Source organism: Phascolarctos cinereus, unplaced genomic scaffold (assembly GCF_003287225.1).
Source record: "Phascolarctos cinereus isolate Bilbo 61053 unplaced genomic scaffold, phaCin_HiC Scaffold_5;HRSCAF=322, whole genome shotgun sequence".
Taxonomy (NCBI): Eukaryota; Metazoa; Chordata; class Mammalia; order Diprotodontia; family Phascolarctidae; genus Phascolarctos; species Phascolarctos cinereus.
The window spans coordinates 479,129,972-479,147,469 of record NW_027555958.1 but is presented as its reverse complement, the minus strand read 5'-3'; the positions used below and the strand labels follow the sequence as shown (position 1 = coordinate 479,147,469).

General features: G+C 48.4%; 1 protein-coding gene across 1 annotated transcript in view; it reads left to right on the top strand.

The window, feature by feature from the left end:
* Positions 1–17,498, top strand: part of PIGK (phosphatidylinositol glycan anchor biosynthesis class K) — a 90,961-nt gene that overhangs the window by 26,325 nt on the left and 47,138 nt on the right. The window contains exons 5-9 of the mRNA XM_020968541.2: positions 404–515; positions 2,322–2,418; positions 3,959–4,076; positions 4,216–4,326; positions 11,622–11,794. Of these exons, the coding sequence (XP_020824200.1) occupies positions 404–515; positions 2,322–2,418; positions 3,959–4,076; positions 4,216–4,326; positions 11,622–11,794 (611 nt within the window). The remainder of the gene's footprint in view (positions 1–403; positions 516–2,321; positions 2,419–3,958; positions 4,077–4,215; positions 4,327–11,621; positions 11,795–17,498) is intronic.

Below are 17,498 nucleotides of genomic sequence, written 5' to 3'. Positions count from 1 at the left end.
AACTCAGGTCCTCCTGACTCCAAGGCTGGTGCTCTATCCACAGCACCACCTAGCTGCCCCTGTTGTAGGCATTTCTTAAAGCACCCACTACCTCTTTCACATCATTTAAATATTAGACTGGCTTGATTCATTTCTCCATGGTGACCTAGAGCACATTTAGGGTTAGGGTTAATAATTTTACAATTTTTATAAAATATCCAGTGATGCAGACATTTGTATGGCTCTATCTTTAGTGACTACAAGAAAGGAGAAGTCTTTTTAAAGTAAGTTTTATCATTACTAATATTATAAATTGTAAATGTTGTCATATTCTAAAATAGTAGTATGGAAAAGCAGGAGGGAGAAAAAAATCATTAGACTGATTTTCCAGAGCCAGAAATGGGCTGATAGATATTTTTTTCAGGTGACTGTGGAGAATTTTTTGCGTGTGTTAACGGGGAGAGTTCCACCTAGCACTCCTAGATCCAAACGTCTTCTTTCTGATGATAGAAGCAATATTCTGATATATATGACGGGTAAGTCAAGGATTTCGAGTGGGTTTGACTTGATTTTGCTGAATATCTTTGAACTTTTAGGGCAAGAATTTTATCAGAACAGAAAATTACTTAAAATAAAAATTAGGTACATTTTGAATAATAATTTGCTGTCATATAATTGCATATTAGAGTGAATTTACATGTGCATAATTATGTGAATGGCCATCCCTAAGCTGAGATGGCATCCTTTGCCATTTTTTATTTTTACTTTTATTTTTCATAACATTGCCTGGGAGCAGTGAACCCATCTATCAGAATGGGAAGCAGAACCTCCCTGATGTTTTCCACTTTGACTTAGCCAAGTAGTGGCCGAGCTACTGAACTGAGCTAACCCGTCTCCTGGGTAAATTCTCATCCAGTCATTTGGTATTATGTTCAGTATAACTCGTTGTCCAGCATTGAGAACTTACAGGAAGCAAATTGGGGAATGAATGATTGTGACATATTCGTCAAGGACTTTTCAGGCCGGACTATGGCGTGTGTTAGCACAGTGCGATCTGCTGGCCTCCTACGTGTTCTCAGTCAGCCTTGTGTGATACACAGGTGGTCATTTCTGAGAGTTATGCCTTGAAGGAGGAGATGATACCCACGTGGTGGGAATAAACACCCTTGATCCTACGGAGTTGGAGGCTGATGGCTGGAGATAAACCAGAGATGGACATGTTTGCAGTGAAAACAAGACTGCCCCTGTATCTCCCAGGAATCTTGGCCCTGGTGGTGGCTTGTAGTGCCCAGCACACTGTCCATGATTGGCTGGATTGGCCTAGATGGTGGCCTCTACTGGGAAGGTAGAGTGGCAGCCTCATAGAACCAGAAGGCACTTCAGAGGCTGTGGGGCTCTAGCCAGCCCTGGCCACAGTCTCATCTGTAACATTGTGGACAAGTGGCAGTCAGCCTTTGCTTCAGCATCTGAGGGCCGGGGAGCCCATATCCTCCTGACGTATCTGCTTTTCGACAGAGCTGATTGCTGGTGGCTTCCTGCACACCAGCCAAGTCTTACATCTTCCTCACTGCTCTGGCTTTGCCCTTGGAAACTAGCTGAGCTTGTCCAGGCCTTCTTTTATGTGATGAGGCTGCGGAGGATGGTCAGCCATTCTCTACCCCCTCTCCCTGCCACTTCATCTTTAGGTCTGAGTCCTGTGATGCTGTCTCCAGACCTCTCTGTCTGCTGGGGATAGTCTTTTAGACATCATTGTTGAGATGATGTTTGTAACACTCCTAGTGCCTGGCACATAGTAGAAGCTAGAGAAACAGTCCTTCCCTCTCCTCCTCCTAGACATGCATCTTTCCTAAAACATGGCCATCTGTTGATCTGTTAGGGACATTCTGCCCTGCCCATGGACACTTACTTCTGATTTTGGGAGGGAGCTCAGTGAGAGGAGGGGGGTTTGCCATGCTTTTTTTTTGTTTTCTTGTTTGGCAAGTTTTCTTTAAATTGAGCACTGTTGGCAGAAAGAAAGTTCCAGGAGTTGGGGATCTGAAATTCAGAATTTATTCATCCATCTTGATTCCCGTATCAATGAAAATTTGAAAATCCAGTTCACCTCTTGCAGAGTTAACTGTTTTAGGGGGTAAAAATGATATCTGAAAGCCCATTGATTATTCACAGAAGAGTGTCTTGGCTGTGAATTCCCTGTTAGTAAAACAAAAATAAATGTGCACATGCACGTACACATGTGTACACACACACACACACACACACACACACACACACACACACACACACACACACTCACACAATCTCACACGTCCACCCAGTAATTTACTGTTTTCTTTTTCCACAAGGCCATGGTGGGAACGGCTTTTTGAAATTCCAGGACTCTGAAGAAATCACCAATGTTGAACTTGCTGATGCATTTGAACAGATGTGGCAGAAGAGACGGTAAGAAATCACTTATTTTCCTAAGATAAATTGGGCAGAATGTCCTAGGAACTCAGAGTGGGAGGGTTCTTGGAGGTCTAGTCAATGAAGAGGGAGGGAGCTTGCCCCAGGGACAGAGAGGCCGAGCTCCACTGAAAGCCTGTGGCCTCCATGCTCAGTTAGGTCCATGTCCTGTTGGGATGTGGGCTGAGTTTTTAATTAAACTCAGTCACCATGTGTCAAGTGCTTACTCTCTTCAGGGAGCCCTGAGGACTGCTGGGTAAATGAAGCTGCCCTGTTCCTCCCAGAGGTTAGCACCTTGTCCTGGGGGGGAGACATTTCACTAATAAGAAGAATACAAATTAGAAATAGTCTGAAGGGCAGATCCTTCTGAGGACTCTGAGAAGCTCCAGGATGGGAATTGAGGGTCCGAGTTAGACCTTCAAGAAAGGGAAACATTTTAATACATGGAGTTGGATGGAGGGAGGTGTCCACTCTAGTCATGAGAGCTGTGGGAGGAGGGAACGCGCTGGGAGATGGTGAGCTATGGTTTGGTGCAGTGGCGGCTGTGGTCAGGGGAAGAGGGCTGGGAGACAGGGACCCAGACTCTGGGCAACCTTCAGTAGCAGCTACATGTGCCCAACTTGGGAAGGTCATAGGGAGTCACTGAGGGTGATTGAGAAAGGGTCTCTGTGGCCAGAGAGCCTAGGACACACAGAGAGGCAGGGTGATTGATTAGATAAGAGCACTTTAAAGTTTATAAAGCAAATTTACATTTCAGAAATACTATCTCATTTTTATCTTCACAACCACCCTGGGAGGTAGGTGCTGTTATCCCCATTTTACAGGTGAGGATATTGAGGCAGGCCGAGGGGCAATGACTTGCTTGTGAAATGCTTTACAACCTTAAAAGTGCGAAGTAAATGTTAAATGTTTGGTGATGGCGATGGTGGTGGTAGTGCAGAATTATCAGGAGCAGGCAGGAGAAGATGGAGGGTGGACATCAGAGGGCCCCTCCCCAACCCTCCCTGCTTCAAGGAGGGCACCCAGGGGATTCTTCTCATTGTCTCCCACCTGGCTGCTCTCCCGGACTTGATCATCTCCAGAAACTCATCTTTCTGCAAGATGACATCGCAGAGGCTTGCCTACCTCAGAATATGTTCCCTTCCATTCCTTCCCCCCACCCCCACCCCTTTGTCTCCCCATTGGGCCGGAGCTTCTTGAAGGCAGGGACTGTTGGTTGCCTTTCTTTGTATCCCTGGCCTAGGGCCAGCACACAGTAGGTGCTTAATCAGTGTTGATTGACTCAATACTCTTGGCAGGAAAGGGAAAGTAGCTGGGGAGGTAACACTTTGATTAACCAGTGTTCCATAGGGTGGGGTAGGATTTTAAGACTTGAGCTTGAATTGAGCCCTTTTCCAGATCTCCCTTAGAATGAATGCTGTTGAAGGGCATTGGAATTTTTAGGCCATTAAATGATTGGATGGAATTCTGCGTCCTGGGTGCTAAGAGGAAGTGGTCTGATGCCTCCCTTGTCACTGAGCCCCTTCTTGTCTTTCAGCTACCATGAGATGCTGTTTATTATTGATACTTGTCAAGGGGCATCCATGTATGAGCGCTTCTATTCCCCCAACGTCATGGCACTTGCCAGTAGCCAAGTAGGAGAAGACTCCCTTTCAGTGAGTACCTGTTTCCATTGTGGCGACACCTCGACTCTGGCTGGCTTTGTGCCGCTGCCTCTGCCTCCATCAATCACTGCCACCACTGTCTAGACAGCAGACAGATGCTCATGTTCCTCTTTCTTTTCCTTTGTCACAGCATCAGCCCGACCTTGCCATTGGAGTCCACCTGATGGATAGATACACATTTTATGTCTTGGAATTTTTAGAAGAAATTCATCCGGCGAGCCAAGCGAACATGAACGATCTTGTAAGTATGTTCTTATCTAGTTTATGATAGAGACACCAGGTGAGGGTGTCGGTATCACAAGTCCGTTGATAATCTACCAGGGATTTTGCTAAGATTTAGTATGGTTAGGGTTAGGGTTAGCTCTCTAAATACTGAGTCGTTGTCCTATGTGTTGGAGGCCTATGCTGAGGCTGTTTCGGACCCAAATCTTTTGTTTCAGGTGTATTTTATGGGAGGTGGGCACAATTTAGGAAAGGGGGGAATTGAACCTGACAGAGTAGGACTCTTTGACATTGCCACTTAAACCTGGGAAAACCTGTTTTTAAACAATTTATATATTTTTTCTAGAATAAAATTTGGGTACCTTATTGTTACAACACCTACAGGACCAAATATAGCCCTCTTCCTCCCCCATAGAACAAAAAATGAAAAAAGAGAAAAAGAGTTCAGCACCAGTAGCCAGCCTGGTTCCATGCCCATAGTCCCCCACTTGTGCAGAGCGCAGGTAGAGGCGCCTTCTCCGTCTCTTCTCTGGGCTTTTATGACGGCAGTTACTGTTGTTGCTGTCATACGTGTTGGTTCTGATGCTTCTTTTGGCTTCAGTTCATCCCTGTCTTCCCAGGCTTCTCTGGAGACCTCATTTCTTACAGCATGGTAATATTCGATTGCATTCATGTACCAAAATACTTTAGTGCCCATGTGAAGTTGAAGGTTCATCTTACGATAATCAGGCTTAAAGTAAAACTCTGCCGGTGGTGATACTTCCTGAAGGATAAGCCTTTGCTCCCTTTACAATTCTGTCGTGTTAATGGGGGCGTGGGTGGGGGGGTCAGCAGTGGTGCTCTCTGTGCCTTCTGCGCCATGTCTGTGTCAGGGTACACCATCTCAGACTTCTGAATTCTGGGCATCCCACGTGGCTCTTCCAGAGATTTCAGCTGAAGATGTGTCTGTCCAGAAATTTTTGTGGAAGGCTCTGCCTTGGCTCGTGGCTGGTAGGCTGCAGCCGATGTCCTTCGTGTTGAATTACCAGAACGAGCCTGAAGCCCCTGCAGCGTTCATGCCTGTGGAGGTCACAGCGGTCCTTGGAAGCCTTGCTCACATGTTGCCATTTTTCCCTTGGATGTCCTCTGGCACACTCAGTTAAGATGGCCTTTCTAGAGTGTGAGCTCTTTGTGCAGATGTCCGCTTCCTGTGTGCCCAGTGTGTCTGCCCTCCGCCTGGTGTCTGCTCTCCTGAGGGGAGGCACTTCCTGGATGTTGGTATCACTTCACTCACTTCAGGGACCTAGAAGAGCTGTGCCATCTGGCAGATTCCGCAGGCTCCTGGCCACATTTCATGACAATCCCATACGTATCTTTCATTGCTGCCATGTTGGTTTGTTCTGTGGATATGGGGGGAAAAAAAGGTTGTGTCCTTGCTTATTCCAGCCTTTGTGAACGGATTCCTGGGTGAATCAGGAGGTTGTCTTGGAGCACCATGAAGGCCTTCACTTAGGTCTCTGATTCACTTCCCTCCATGATCCCCTTCCAGCCTGGGCGAGGAAGATGAGTGTGGAGTTGGCCGAGAAGTGTCTCTGTGGAGAAGCCCTGATGGTTTTCTAGCAGGGGAGCAATGTGGTGTTTGTCACACACACATCAGGAGGATGTGGAGGGCCTCGATGGAATCAGTGTAGGAGAGTGAGAAGGTCCTTATCCAGTCCTGGCTTGAAGGCCTCCCCCTTCCTCCCACTTGATTAGAAAGTTTGTCCTGGAGCAAGCCTGACTTTGCCCAATTGTCCCCTCTGCCTGTCGGGGCTCCTGTCCAAGCCAGGCCGCCACGAGATCCCTTCGATACCTGATGACTGAGCAGGGCCTTGCGCCTTCCACCACCCAGGTCTTCTGTTTTACTGGCTGAATATCCCCACTTAGCTCTACCTTTAACCAGTGCCTGCAGGCCTTTCTCCATTCTCAGTGTCTTGCCTTACCCACTTCCTACCTTACCCGGATGCTCCTGGACTGTGGTGCCCAGAGCAGACCCAGCTCTGCCTCCTTCCTTCTGGACGCCACTCGCTCCATCTGTCTATCTCTCTTTGTGCAGCCTGAGCTTGCTTGGTGTTCTTTCCTGTCACGTTGTGGACCCCCAATCCCCCAGGTCTTCTGTCAGCACCGCCGCTGCCTGGCCACGCTTCCCTCATCTCAGCCTTGGGGAGTCAGTTTTTGGAAGAAAGGTGTAAGATTTCTAGGGGATTGCATCATCACACATTTTTTTCAACGACTTGGACAAATACTAGTAGAAGTCTTCAGATGCTTTTGTTCTGATTGATCCTTTTTCTGAGCCTGTGTACGTAGTAGATAACCTACATTCCTAAACTTGGAACACACTTGTTTTTCTTTTCGTTCTTTCTGTGTTTCTCTCTCTGTAAAATATGTGGTGTAATTGTTTTGATAATTTAAAATTAATTTTAGTGACATTCCTAAAAAAGAGTTTGCATCATTTTATCTTGGGGAGAGCTGGTGTGGAGACCTTGGCTTCCATGAGGAAATCTTTAGGACTGGCTTGGAAAAGGTTCAGGAGCAAAGACAACTTTGATGCTGAATGCTTTGAAAATTCATTGACAGTTTTGTTCTAGGAAAGCAGTTGATCTCTACATATACCTGTACACACATGTGTACACACATGTACACACACATAGATTTTTCAAAGGTGCTATAGAGGTGTGTACACGCCCACTGTGCCTCACGGTGTTGTGGGGACCCGATAAGTGATCTCTCAGATCAATGTAATTGAAATACAAAATCTTTGTAACCATTTGACACTGCTCTATCTGGCTAGGTTATAACTTCCCCAGGGTTCAGTGGGTACAAATATTCCATATTTGGAACTGGTCGAGTTCTTCTAGAAGAGTAATTAAAATGAGTACTGCTGTAATTCAGGAATTGTGGGGGACGCTGTGGCCAAAGGTTGATATAGTCAGGAGTGGGGAGAGGGTCAGTCCTTCAGTTGACATGCATTTCTTACGCACATTCTGTGTACTGTGATCAGCCTGCCTTGTGGTAAGTGGTTCTCAGAAAGGCTCCAGGTTAGCAGAAAGAGACAGGACCTCGTGGGTTCTGTAGGCGCATTCCAGATCCTGTCCAGCCATAAGAGGGGCCCGTGGTGAGGCAGTGCCCCGGAGGCAGGGTGACAGTAGCTGCCCAGGGCTGTTGATGATCACGCCTGGTGAAATGGCTGAGAGTTATCAGGCTGGAGTCCGTTTTAGGTTGCAGTCTATAGGAAGGATCCAGAGAGTGGTTTTGGTTAATGTAGGGCGCTAGGGCCAATCACAGGAAAAGCCAGCGTTTGTCTCTCTGCTTTTCTTGATTGGAGAAGAGGTAAAACAGAGAAGTCCAACATGCTGTCTTTTGACTCAAAAAGACCTGTCTGATGATTAATGTAGAAATACATTTCACATGATTATTTACGTAAAGCCCGGGTCAGACTGCATGCTCTTTTGGGGTGGGGGAAGGGAGAAGAATTTGGAACTCAGAATCTTATAAAAAATGAATGTTGCAAACTGTCTTTACACGTAATTGGAAAACAGTACTATTAAGTGGGGAAAAAAAGACCCGTTAGTAGTTAGTACGAATAACATTTGCTTTTTGAACTAAGTATTAGAAAATGAGGGAACAAGGGGCAGCTGGGTGGTGCAGTGGATAGAGCACTGGCCCTGGAGTCAGGAGGACCTGAGTTCAAATGCCGTGTTAGACCAGACACTTGATATTTACTAGCTGTGTGACCTTGGGCAAGTCACTTAACCCCAGTTGCCTTGCAAAAAAAAAAAAGGAAAAGAAAATGAGGGAACCAAGATCCATGTGAGTAGTTTCTGCATCAGCGCTTGCCAGTGGGAGAATACTTAGTAAACCCCAGCGTCTCCCTGTCACATCTAAAATCAAATGCAGTGCGCTCTGTCTGCTCTTCGAGGCCCCTTGTTACCCACCCAATGGCCTGTGCCTCCTGGAGCAGCTCCGCCACGCTTAATCCGCTTGACGCACAGGCTCAGACATCTTCTTTGAGAGGCCCTTGGTCCCCCCTCCCCAGGCCTCGTGTCTGGTGGTGTTGAAGGTCCCTTCAAGCTCCTGATTTCAGCGCCCTCTGCACCTCCCTTGTACAGGGGTGACTGTTGCAGAGTTCAGGGTGTGGGTTGGTTTTTAAACAATTGGAATGCCTTGCACTAGTGCCTGGAGTTTGTTGACTTTGTGTAGCATTTGGAAATGTGCACAGCATTGGTCATGTCACCATAGGAGAAAACACCGGTTGGTGCAGTGATTTGTCAGGTAGCATGCAGAATTCTTTTTTTTTTTTGGTAGGCAGTGGAGTTAAGTGATTTGCCCAAGGTCACACAGCTGGTAAGTGTCAAGTGTCTGAGGCTGATTTGAACTCGGGTCCTCGTGACTCCAGGGCCGTGCTGCAGGTAGCATACAGAGACAGGCAGGAAGGTCGCAGCTCTGTGGCCCTTTGAGATGCTGGCCAGGTGAATGTGTGGGTGGACTTAAGGGCTGCGGGTGGTTTTCTGTTTATCTTGCGTGTAGCTCGTTTGTGCACGTTTGTTTATTGTTGTTTTGTCTGCCTCATTATAGTATGAGCTCCGTGGGGGGGGTGTGTGACTTTGGCCTCTTTTTGTATTTCCGGAGCTTAGCGCAGTGCCTGGCACACAGTAGGTGCTTATTAAGTGCTTGCCAGTGGGCAGTGCTGATTCTTGATCCCCTGCTCAGGGCTATGGTGGCAGTTAGTTGCCCATCTGGCTGACCTTCGTTAACCATGTATGCAGGATGTGATAGATACTCTCCCAGGACTTGTCAGACCTGATGTTTGCAATGGACTTCGGGCCAGTCAGTCTGTAAGCACTTATTAAGCACTTACTGTGTGCCCAGGGATACAAAGAAAGGCACAAACCTCTGCTGCCCTCAAGGAGCTCACTATCTAACAGGAGAGCCAGCACATAAGTGACTAGGTCCCTACAGACCGGGCGAAAGGCAGCTGGGGAGAATGAGGGCACCTCCGTAGAAGGTGGGGTAGAGTATGGATGACAAGTAGAGATGCTAGCCGGGCAGCACGCCAGGCAAGAGGCAGGCATCAGATAATGGCGCGGGGGGGCCGAGAAAGCCTTGGAAAGGATGAGGGAGTCTTGGCAGCAGACGTGGAGCAGTGTAGGAGCCCAGCTAATGCTGTCATCATTTCTTCAGGGGCTCTGTCTCATGGGCTTTGGAGGGGAGAAGCAAATTTGGGAAGTGAAACACGAGGTTAAGAAGATGGTAACTGAGTGGGAGTGACATTTCTGGACAATTGCTTGAAATTTGGAGATGATGGGCTCTTGGCCCGGGATAGGATGCACCTAACAGGCACTGGTAAGAAAGGCCTAGGAGAGGGCTTCTGTAGTGTTCTAAGCAGGGGAGATGGTCTGGATGACCCTGGCGGCCATTTCTAGGACTCATTCTGTGTTCTCGTGACCTGATGAGCCTAGTGCCTAACAGCAAAGTCAGAGAAAGAACGGTCATTCCTTTTCCCAGAGGTTTACAGGCAACATGGTGCAGGAAAGGGGCCAGTGAGGAAACGGCAGAAATGCCGGCTTATGACCAGCCAAGAAGATGAGCTAGTGTCTAATGCAAAGAGGCCGGGAGGGGAGCCAAGCCTATTCAGAGAGAAACGAAACCCATTGCCTTTGTGTGCTAGGCTAGCCTCCTGTACAGAAGGGCAGGATTGGGATAGGGGGAGCCTTAGAGTCAAGATGGACGGAAGAGAGAAGTCAGGAAGCACAGTGGAGGCCTGATGCAGAGGGACCACTCTGAGAGGGGAGCATGCCCAGCGGACAGAGCGATGAGCCCTGAGCTCAAGTCTTTCACTCTACCAGCCCTGTGAGTGTGAGCATCTGCGCAGTGGAAATGATGGTGCAAATGGTCCTCACAAGAGTGTAAGCCACGTCACAGCTGGTACACTTCTCTGCCTTCCTGGCCCAGCAGAAGGGATGCCACAGGGGCTTAGTGAGTGCCTGTTGGTTTTATTCAAGAGCATAGAAGTCTGTAAGCGCAAACTAATACATAGTAAGTAAGAGGTGTGCATAAAATTCTGTGTTCTTTATTTTCTGGGGTGCCTTGAGGCAGGGCTTTGGGTGCATCTGTGCGTGTGGCTTTAGAAAAGCCCCATGGGAAGGAAGAGAGTCAGAGGAGGTCTAGGCAACCTCTGGAAGGATTTCAGTCCAGGCTTGGAGGTTGGGAAATCTGAGACATGTGCTTGGATAACAGGCAGTCCCATATGCCAGGCAGGAGACATCGATTAAGTGCCTGCTGTGTGCTGGGCACTGTTTACCAGAGGGTGGAGGGTGTGGATTGCTCTGAGCATAGGCTGACATCTGGCTCTTTAGTTTGTATGGGTGGCTTCAGATTAAGGAGGCCTTTGAATTACCAGCCTAAGAAATCTGTACCTTTCTTGTCAGGCCCTAGGGCCCCATTGATGGCTATGGAACAGAAGGGACCCGCAGTGAAGACCCGTCTCATAGTCGTGTATAGAAGGGCTTCTTCAGTAGGGCACTTAGCAGAGTAACTGAACAGGGACCTGGCTGATACTCTTTGTTCTAACTGTCCCCAAAGCAGACTAGTGACAGCGAAGGCTCTGGGCCCACTTCATAGAGAAGTGACCTTGGAGATTGGAAGATTCCCTTGGGGCCTTTCCCCTCCCAAATGTGATGGGCTGGAGGTCAGTCCAGTTAACCCTGCACCTTAGTGAGGAATGTGAATGGGTCTTTGAGGATGACAATGAAGATAGGCATTAGGTGGTCCTGGCTTATCCTTCAGCTCTGTGGGCTGTTCTCCTGGGCTCCATGGAGAATTTTGCCTGTCTTCTCTCAGGTGAGGGCATTGGGCGGAGCCCTGTTTTCCCTGGAATACTCCAGCAAAATGGCTACTTCTCTGGATAAAGGTCAGGTTCATTGATATGACTGTCAACTATATTTTTGTGGGGCACAAATTGAGGGGGGGAAAGAATCAGCTTGGTTTGGGCTTTACCTGGTTTGAGGGTATAGTGTGACAGACATCCCGGCAGAGATGGCCTGGTGCTAGAGAGATGTGAGGAGATACTCGAAGCCACAAGAGTGAGTCAGTGCACCAGGGGAGGAGAGAGGACCTTTGGGATGAACGCTGCAGGTGAGAGGTGGCACAGAGTAAGTGGCCCCCATGCTGGCTTGGGCCCTTGCATTACTCATGTGGTTTGTGGAAAGAAACACCTAGAAAGGGCCCTGGTGGGCTCTGGAAATGCAGTGGTTGCAAGTGATTGTGATGATACTTAGAGTTCCTGTTATCTTACAGTTTCAGGTATGTCCCAAAAGTTTGTGTGTTTCGACTCCTGGACATCGGACCGATCTTTTTCAGAGAAATCCTCAAAATGTGTTAATAACGGATTTCTTTGGAAGTGTGAGGAAGGTGGAGCTCACCACAGAGACGGTTTCTCTGAGACCTGATTTAAGCTCAATGGGATACAGGTATTTATATCTTACCTTGTTTATGAATAAAGCATTTTTCAGCTTCATCTGATTGCCTCCAACAGACAGCAGTTTAGATGTTAGAAGGAAGGATGTAGCTCGACTCCATTCAGCAGCTGCTTCTTACCTGCCTGCCATGTCCAAGGTTGGGAGGCCAGTTGGGGAGCTGTGGAGGCTGGGGGCATTGGTAAAGACTTCGTGTGACGGGTGAAGGTGGGGCTGACCTCTGAGCTTTGAAGGAAATAAGGGATTCTGAGAGATGGAGGTGGGGGTGACTGGGGCAAAGACATGTCATGGAGGTAGAAATGACGGTTTTGGCAGCTGCTCAGACAGGAGGAACCAAGGGGAGGGAGGAGTCAGAGAGGACACTAGATTTGAGAGCCTGGGCAGACCGGAAGGTGGCGGTGCCCTGGACGGAAATAGGGAAGTTCCAAAGAGGGTGGCTTTAGGAAAAGGCAGTGAGCGAATTTGAGGTGTCTCTGGGGCAGACATTTGGAAGGATGTGACGAGCATTCTATGATGGGTGGGGCTGCATGTGTAGATCTGGGAGGAAGAAGGTAATTAAACTCAGGGGTGCTTGGAGTGTGTAGAGAGAGAAGAGAAGGCCCTGCACAGCACTCCTTGGTACACCCGGTTAGGAAGTCAGATGCGGAGGACAGGCCAGCGAAGGAGAGTGAGAAGGAGCTGTCAGGCCTGTGCCAGGGGCTGTGCATGTCACGTAGAGTTTGTGGAAGGGAAGTGAGTGTGAGACAAGGCAGGAGGGCATCTAGAGGCCAGAGGGTGGAGGGCCAGGCTAAGGAGAGAGTGGTGGTCAGCAGCCTCTGAGGCAAGAGAGAGGGCCACAAGCTTGAGGGTGGGAAAAGCCCTTTGCATTTGGCAGCTGAGGCCCCCTGGTGACGATCGAGTGGGAAGTTTCAGGTGAGTGATAAGACGGTGAGGTTTATTTTCTAGGCTGCTAATTCCTCTGAAAATAATTTTTTCATTGTTACTATGGTATCTTAAAAGCAAAGTGATTATGTAGGAGTTCAAAGCAGCCAATGTACTAAAAACATTGTTGGTTGTAATTTGACTTTGTACATTTCACCATTAAGCTGTGTTCTGTGTGTGTGATGTCTTCTCTTAATCAAAATTTTTACCCTAGGGAAAAGTTGTAGATTGCAGGTTGAAGACATCTCTTAAAAAAATTGTTCCTGACTTTTACAGTTCTTTTAAAATTATATCTCTTTGGTGTTCCTCTGCAGTGATCCAAAACAACAGAAACAGCAGAAACTGTTCTTCATGAGATTTTAAGTTGACACCGCCCCTCGTACCCTACTACACATTTTGAACATCTGACGTAAAGTTTTGGCTTCTCTGTTCCCTGTAGTTACATGTTCTAAGAAATAGATTTTGTGTGGCCAGTAGGAACTCTGGTCATAACTCTTAGGTTGTGTAGATGATTTCCAGTTGGCTTTTTTAAATTACTAAAATACATATTGATTGTAGCCAATAGTGCAGGACAACTTAGCTAATTTAAACAGTTGAAATTTGTAGTTACTGTGCATATTGCCAGAACCATTTTAAAATTCCCATTGAATAATAAAAATAGAAAGATGTAGGATGCCTCTTTCTAGTTGCTACTTGGAGGCTCTCTGAATCATTCCCTGAGCATTCTCCCTCACTGCTCTGCCCCTCCACCGGTCCAGGTCTGCCTCTGAGTCCTCCTCCTTTAGATATTCACAGTGGCTGCCGTGGGTTGTTGCCTTTTAATCTGTGCTTTTGCAGGAGACCCAGAAGAGCACATGGGATTTGGATGAGCAGAGTCATGTTTTAGCTTGAAAGGTTGTGTTAAAGATGCACGTGCAGTGCATGAAACCAAGATTCAGGTTGTTCATAATTTTTTGTTGACTTCAGGTGGGAACCACATGCCTGCATGTCAGATGTTGGTGCTATTGAGTCATTGCGCCCTCTAGTGTTCTAAAGTGAAATGTCTTTACAATGCGGTTTTACTGGTCACCGCATTTCTCCTTTTTATGTGGTTACTTGCAGAATTCTTATTGCTTTTATTTATGTGCCGCCACGCATGGCATCCCTAAACTGCATTTTAAGGCATACATACCTCTTAGGTTCTCAGGAGGTACCCGAGAGTAGTCTGATGGACCTAATACCACGAAATGGTTTTGTGTCCTGATTATTATTACTGATGCCATTTAGGTGCTCACCATTTCTAATTCATTTCTGTTCAGCAGACCTTTATTAACTCTCTGCTTTGTGCAAGGTGCTAGGCCAGGCTCTGGGCATACAGAATAGGCCTTGTCCTCAAAGAGCTTACATTGTACCAAGAGGCCATTTTGTAGGCACAAATGAGTGTGATGCAAGGAAATTCCTTGGAGAAGAGAGACAACATTAATGGCCAGCGGGGATCAGGGAACGTTCGTGGGGAAGGGGGACCTGTGCAGGGCACGGGAGAAGGACCACGAGTCTAGGATGGTGATGAGGAGGGGGTGGCGTTCCAGGCAAGGCTTATGGCCTGTGCAGTTGCATGCTGGGAGGAAGGAGCGCTGAGCTCGGGGACACTTGGCAGCCATAGCTAGGTTGGAGTGTAGAGTTTGTGAAAGGGGAGAGTGCGAGACAAGGCTGGAGGGGTGTCGAGAGTCCAGATGATGGGGGGCCAGGCTCAGAAGTGATGAGGCGAGGCAGGGCTTCAGTTGATTACTCTGGTAGCTGTGGGAGAGAGGCCAGAGACCGCTGGTGCTTCGGTGGATTAATCTTTAAGCGTTTATTAAATGTCTGCTGTGTGCCTGATGCTGTGCTGGATGCTTGGAGGGAGTGTGTATTCTGCAGGGAGAGAGAACCTGTCTGTGAGTGTGACCTGCTGGGCTTCATGGAGGGGGCATCGAGAGTGGCGACGAGGAGAGGCCATCAGATCCAAGTCAGGCGCTTGGTGATGATGATGATGATGTGGTGCCGACTCTGTGCCAGGCCCTGGGCTGGGGCCTCTACAGTTATCCCCTCATTTGATCCTCAGTGGCTCCGGCAAAGAGGGGCTGTTGTCCCCGTTTCGCGGTTGAAGGAGCTGAAGCTGGAGGCAGTGAGGTGAATCGCCCAGGGTCACCCAGTTAGCGTAGTTAGACACTTGTCTGAGGCTGGGCTTGACTTCAGGCCCTGGGCCCCGGGCCCCCCGGTCCCCCCTCGCCACTTTGAATTCTTTCTGTTTCAGTCATGTATTGGCATGGGAAGCCAAATTGTAAGGGATTGAAAAGCAAGAGGGTGATGTGGAAAAGGAGGAAGAAATGAAACTTTGTGGGTGTTTGATATTGAAACAGGGAGAGCTGAAGAAGAAAGGATGGCAGGGCTGAGGACGGTCCAGCAAAGGGGATGGAGAAGGAGTGATCCTTCAGGTAGGAGGAGCAGGACTAAGAGAGGTCCTTGTCGTGGAAACCACCTGGAGGAGAAAGCCATCCATGGTATCAAATGGTGCAGAGAGGTCAGGAGGGGAGGGGATGGGAAAAGGCCATTGGATTGGACCACTTTGGAGAGAAGAGTTTCATTGGAGAGATGCAGTCAGAAGTTGGCGTGCGCTGGGTTAGGTAAATGAGAGGGAGCAAAAGTGTCTAGGGTAGGTAGTTTTGTCAAAGAGTTCATCTGAGAAGGGGTGGGGAGTGGGATGAGAGCCAGTAGGGGTGGTGGGCTCTAGGGAGTGTTGCTCTTTAAGGGGGGGGGCACAGCAGAGGCCGTCTGCTGCTCAAGAGTCCTTGTCAAGGGGCTTGACCTTGGGAGAAGGAGGAGAAGGTTTGAAATGGCCACTGTGGTGAGTGGAATAGAGAAATGACAAGTCAAGGGCTGTCACGTTGAGATCACATCACAGCACTTGGTGGCCCCAGGCTTCTCCCTGAAACACAGGGCTGCCTTTTCAGTCGTAATGCCCTTCCTGGGGATGCTCTGGTCTGTGCAGAACTGAAGTTGCAGTGGAGGGGTCCGTGGTGGGTTGTAAAGGAGAACTTCAGCGAATGTGTGACAAGAGACTTGGAGGAGAGAAGCCATGCTGCCTGGCAGCCGTGGCACTCCATTGGCGCCTGGGTGGGATCAGTGGAAGCTGGGAGAAGGCCTGGCTAGGACATTGGATGGACCTTCTCGGGTGAATTGATGGTGAGAGGGCGCATGTTCCTGGGGATTTGGAGTGAGGAAGCCCTACCTGACGGTGAGAATGTCCCCAGAGGTGGTCATCTGGCCAAGGCTGGACAGCCGTTGGGGGAGTGGGTCCAGTCACCTCTGGGTCTGGGCTTGATGGGCCTCAGGGCTCCTCTAGCTTGGAGGGTCCCTGTACACTTCAAAATGAGTCCTTACAGTTTTTCGCTAACTTGGGATGATAATTTTAAATAATCTGCTTTCCCCTTCCCATCACCCATCTTTGAAATGTCAGTAGCACAACTGAAAATAAAGTAACCTGACTCTGGTGTGAGCAGATTTCAGATTCCCTCGAGGTGTGCAGAGTAAGAGAATCAGGAGGACATTTCCTCATTCTGTGTGTCCCGGGCTTGGATGTAGTTGGCAGAATTTGGGGGGTGTTAGGTTAAAAATTTGGTTCATGCCTCCAGCAAACTGTCCGCTCAGGGGCTCTTGTGCTGTGGCTGTTCGGAAGTGCTTTCTTCCTAAAAATGACCTCTCTTAGCATCTTTCAGAAGCGAGTGGGTATTTAAGTGCTTTGCCATTAATGATTTTTTTCCTGTTCTCTCCACCAAATTAAAAGAAATGGCTCATTACGCCTCCTCTGGTTCCAAATCAATGCCGTATTTGACCATATTTGCTTTTTACCCATGCTCCCCAGCTGCTGGAACCGTTTCCTCTGGTCTTTTTTGTTTCTGTGGGGATTGCTTCCCCTGCAGTTTGAAAGAGCATGTTGGAAGGTTAGAATCTGAGCTTATGAATTTGATCTTATGGTCAGTGTTTGGTAAAGAGGTAAAGACCCCCTTCTTTTAGAAAAGTGTTATGGCATCCAGTGTAATTACTTTAACTGCTTTGGAGTGATTCTTAAAGCTTCTTGGGTATTCACTGATTTTTAATGGAAGGAAATTGCGTATCAGGACCAGGCCTCCTGGAAATGAGGCCAGACCCCCAAAGACTGCAGGACTCTGAGTCTTCGTTAGTTCATTGCACACGCAGGAGGATGTCTCAGTGTCCAGCCACTGATGGAGCCTGACGGCTGTACTCCCCCTGCCCTGGCTTTATCCAGTGCTCCTTTGTCAGTTCAAAGGTCTTTGGGAGTTCATGACCTGTTGCTATTTTTCAGTTGTGTCTGACTCTCCATGACACATTTAGGGTTTTCTTGGCAGAGCTACTGGAGTGGTTTGCCATTTCCCTCTCCAGCTCATTTTACTGATGAGGCAAACAGGATGAAGTGACTTGCCTAGGGTCGCACAGCATGTAAGCGTTTGAGGCTGGATTTGAACTCAGGTCCTCCTGACTCCAGGCCCCACCCTCTATCCACTGGACCACCTAGCTGCCCTAGGACCAGGATCAGGTACTCAGTGCTCAGTTTGGCAGGCAGCGCCCTTCATAACCCAGCCTTCTTGCACCTCACTCTGGGACAGGCCCTCTTCTATCCAGTGACTTCAGCCCCCTGGCTGTCTCATGAATAAGAGGCTCTGTCTTTTGGCCCTGGACATTCTCTGACCATCCTCCACACCTGGGACGCCCTCCTCCGCTGTGACCATTGACCTCTCTG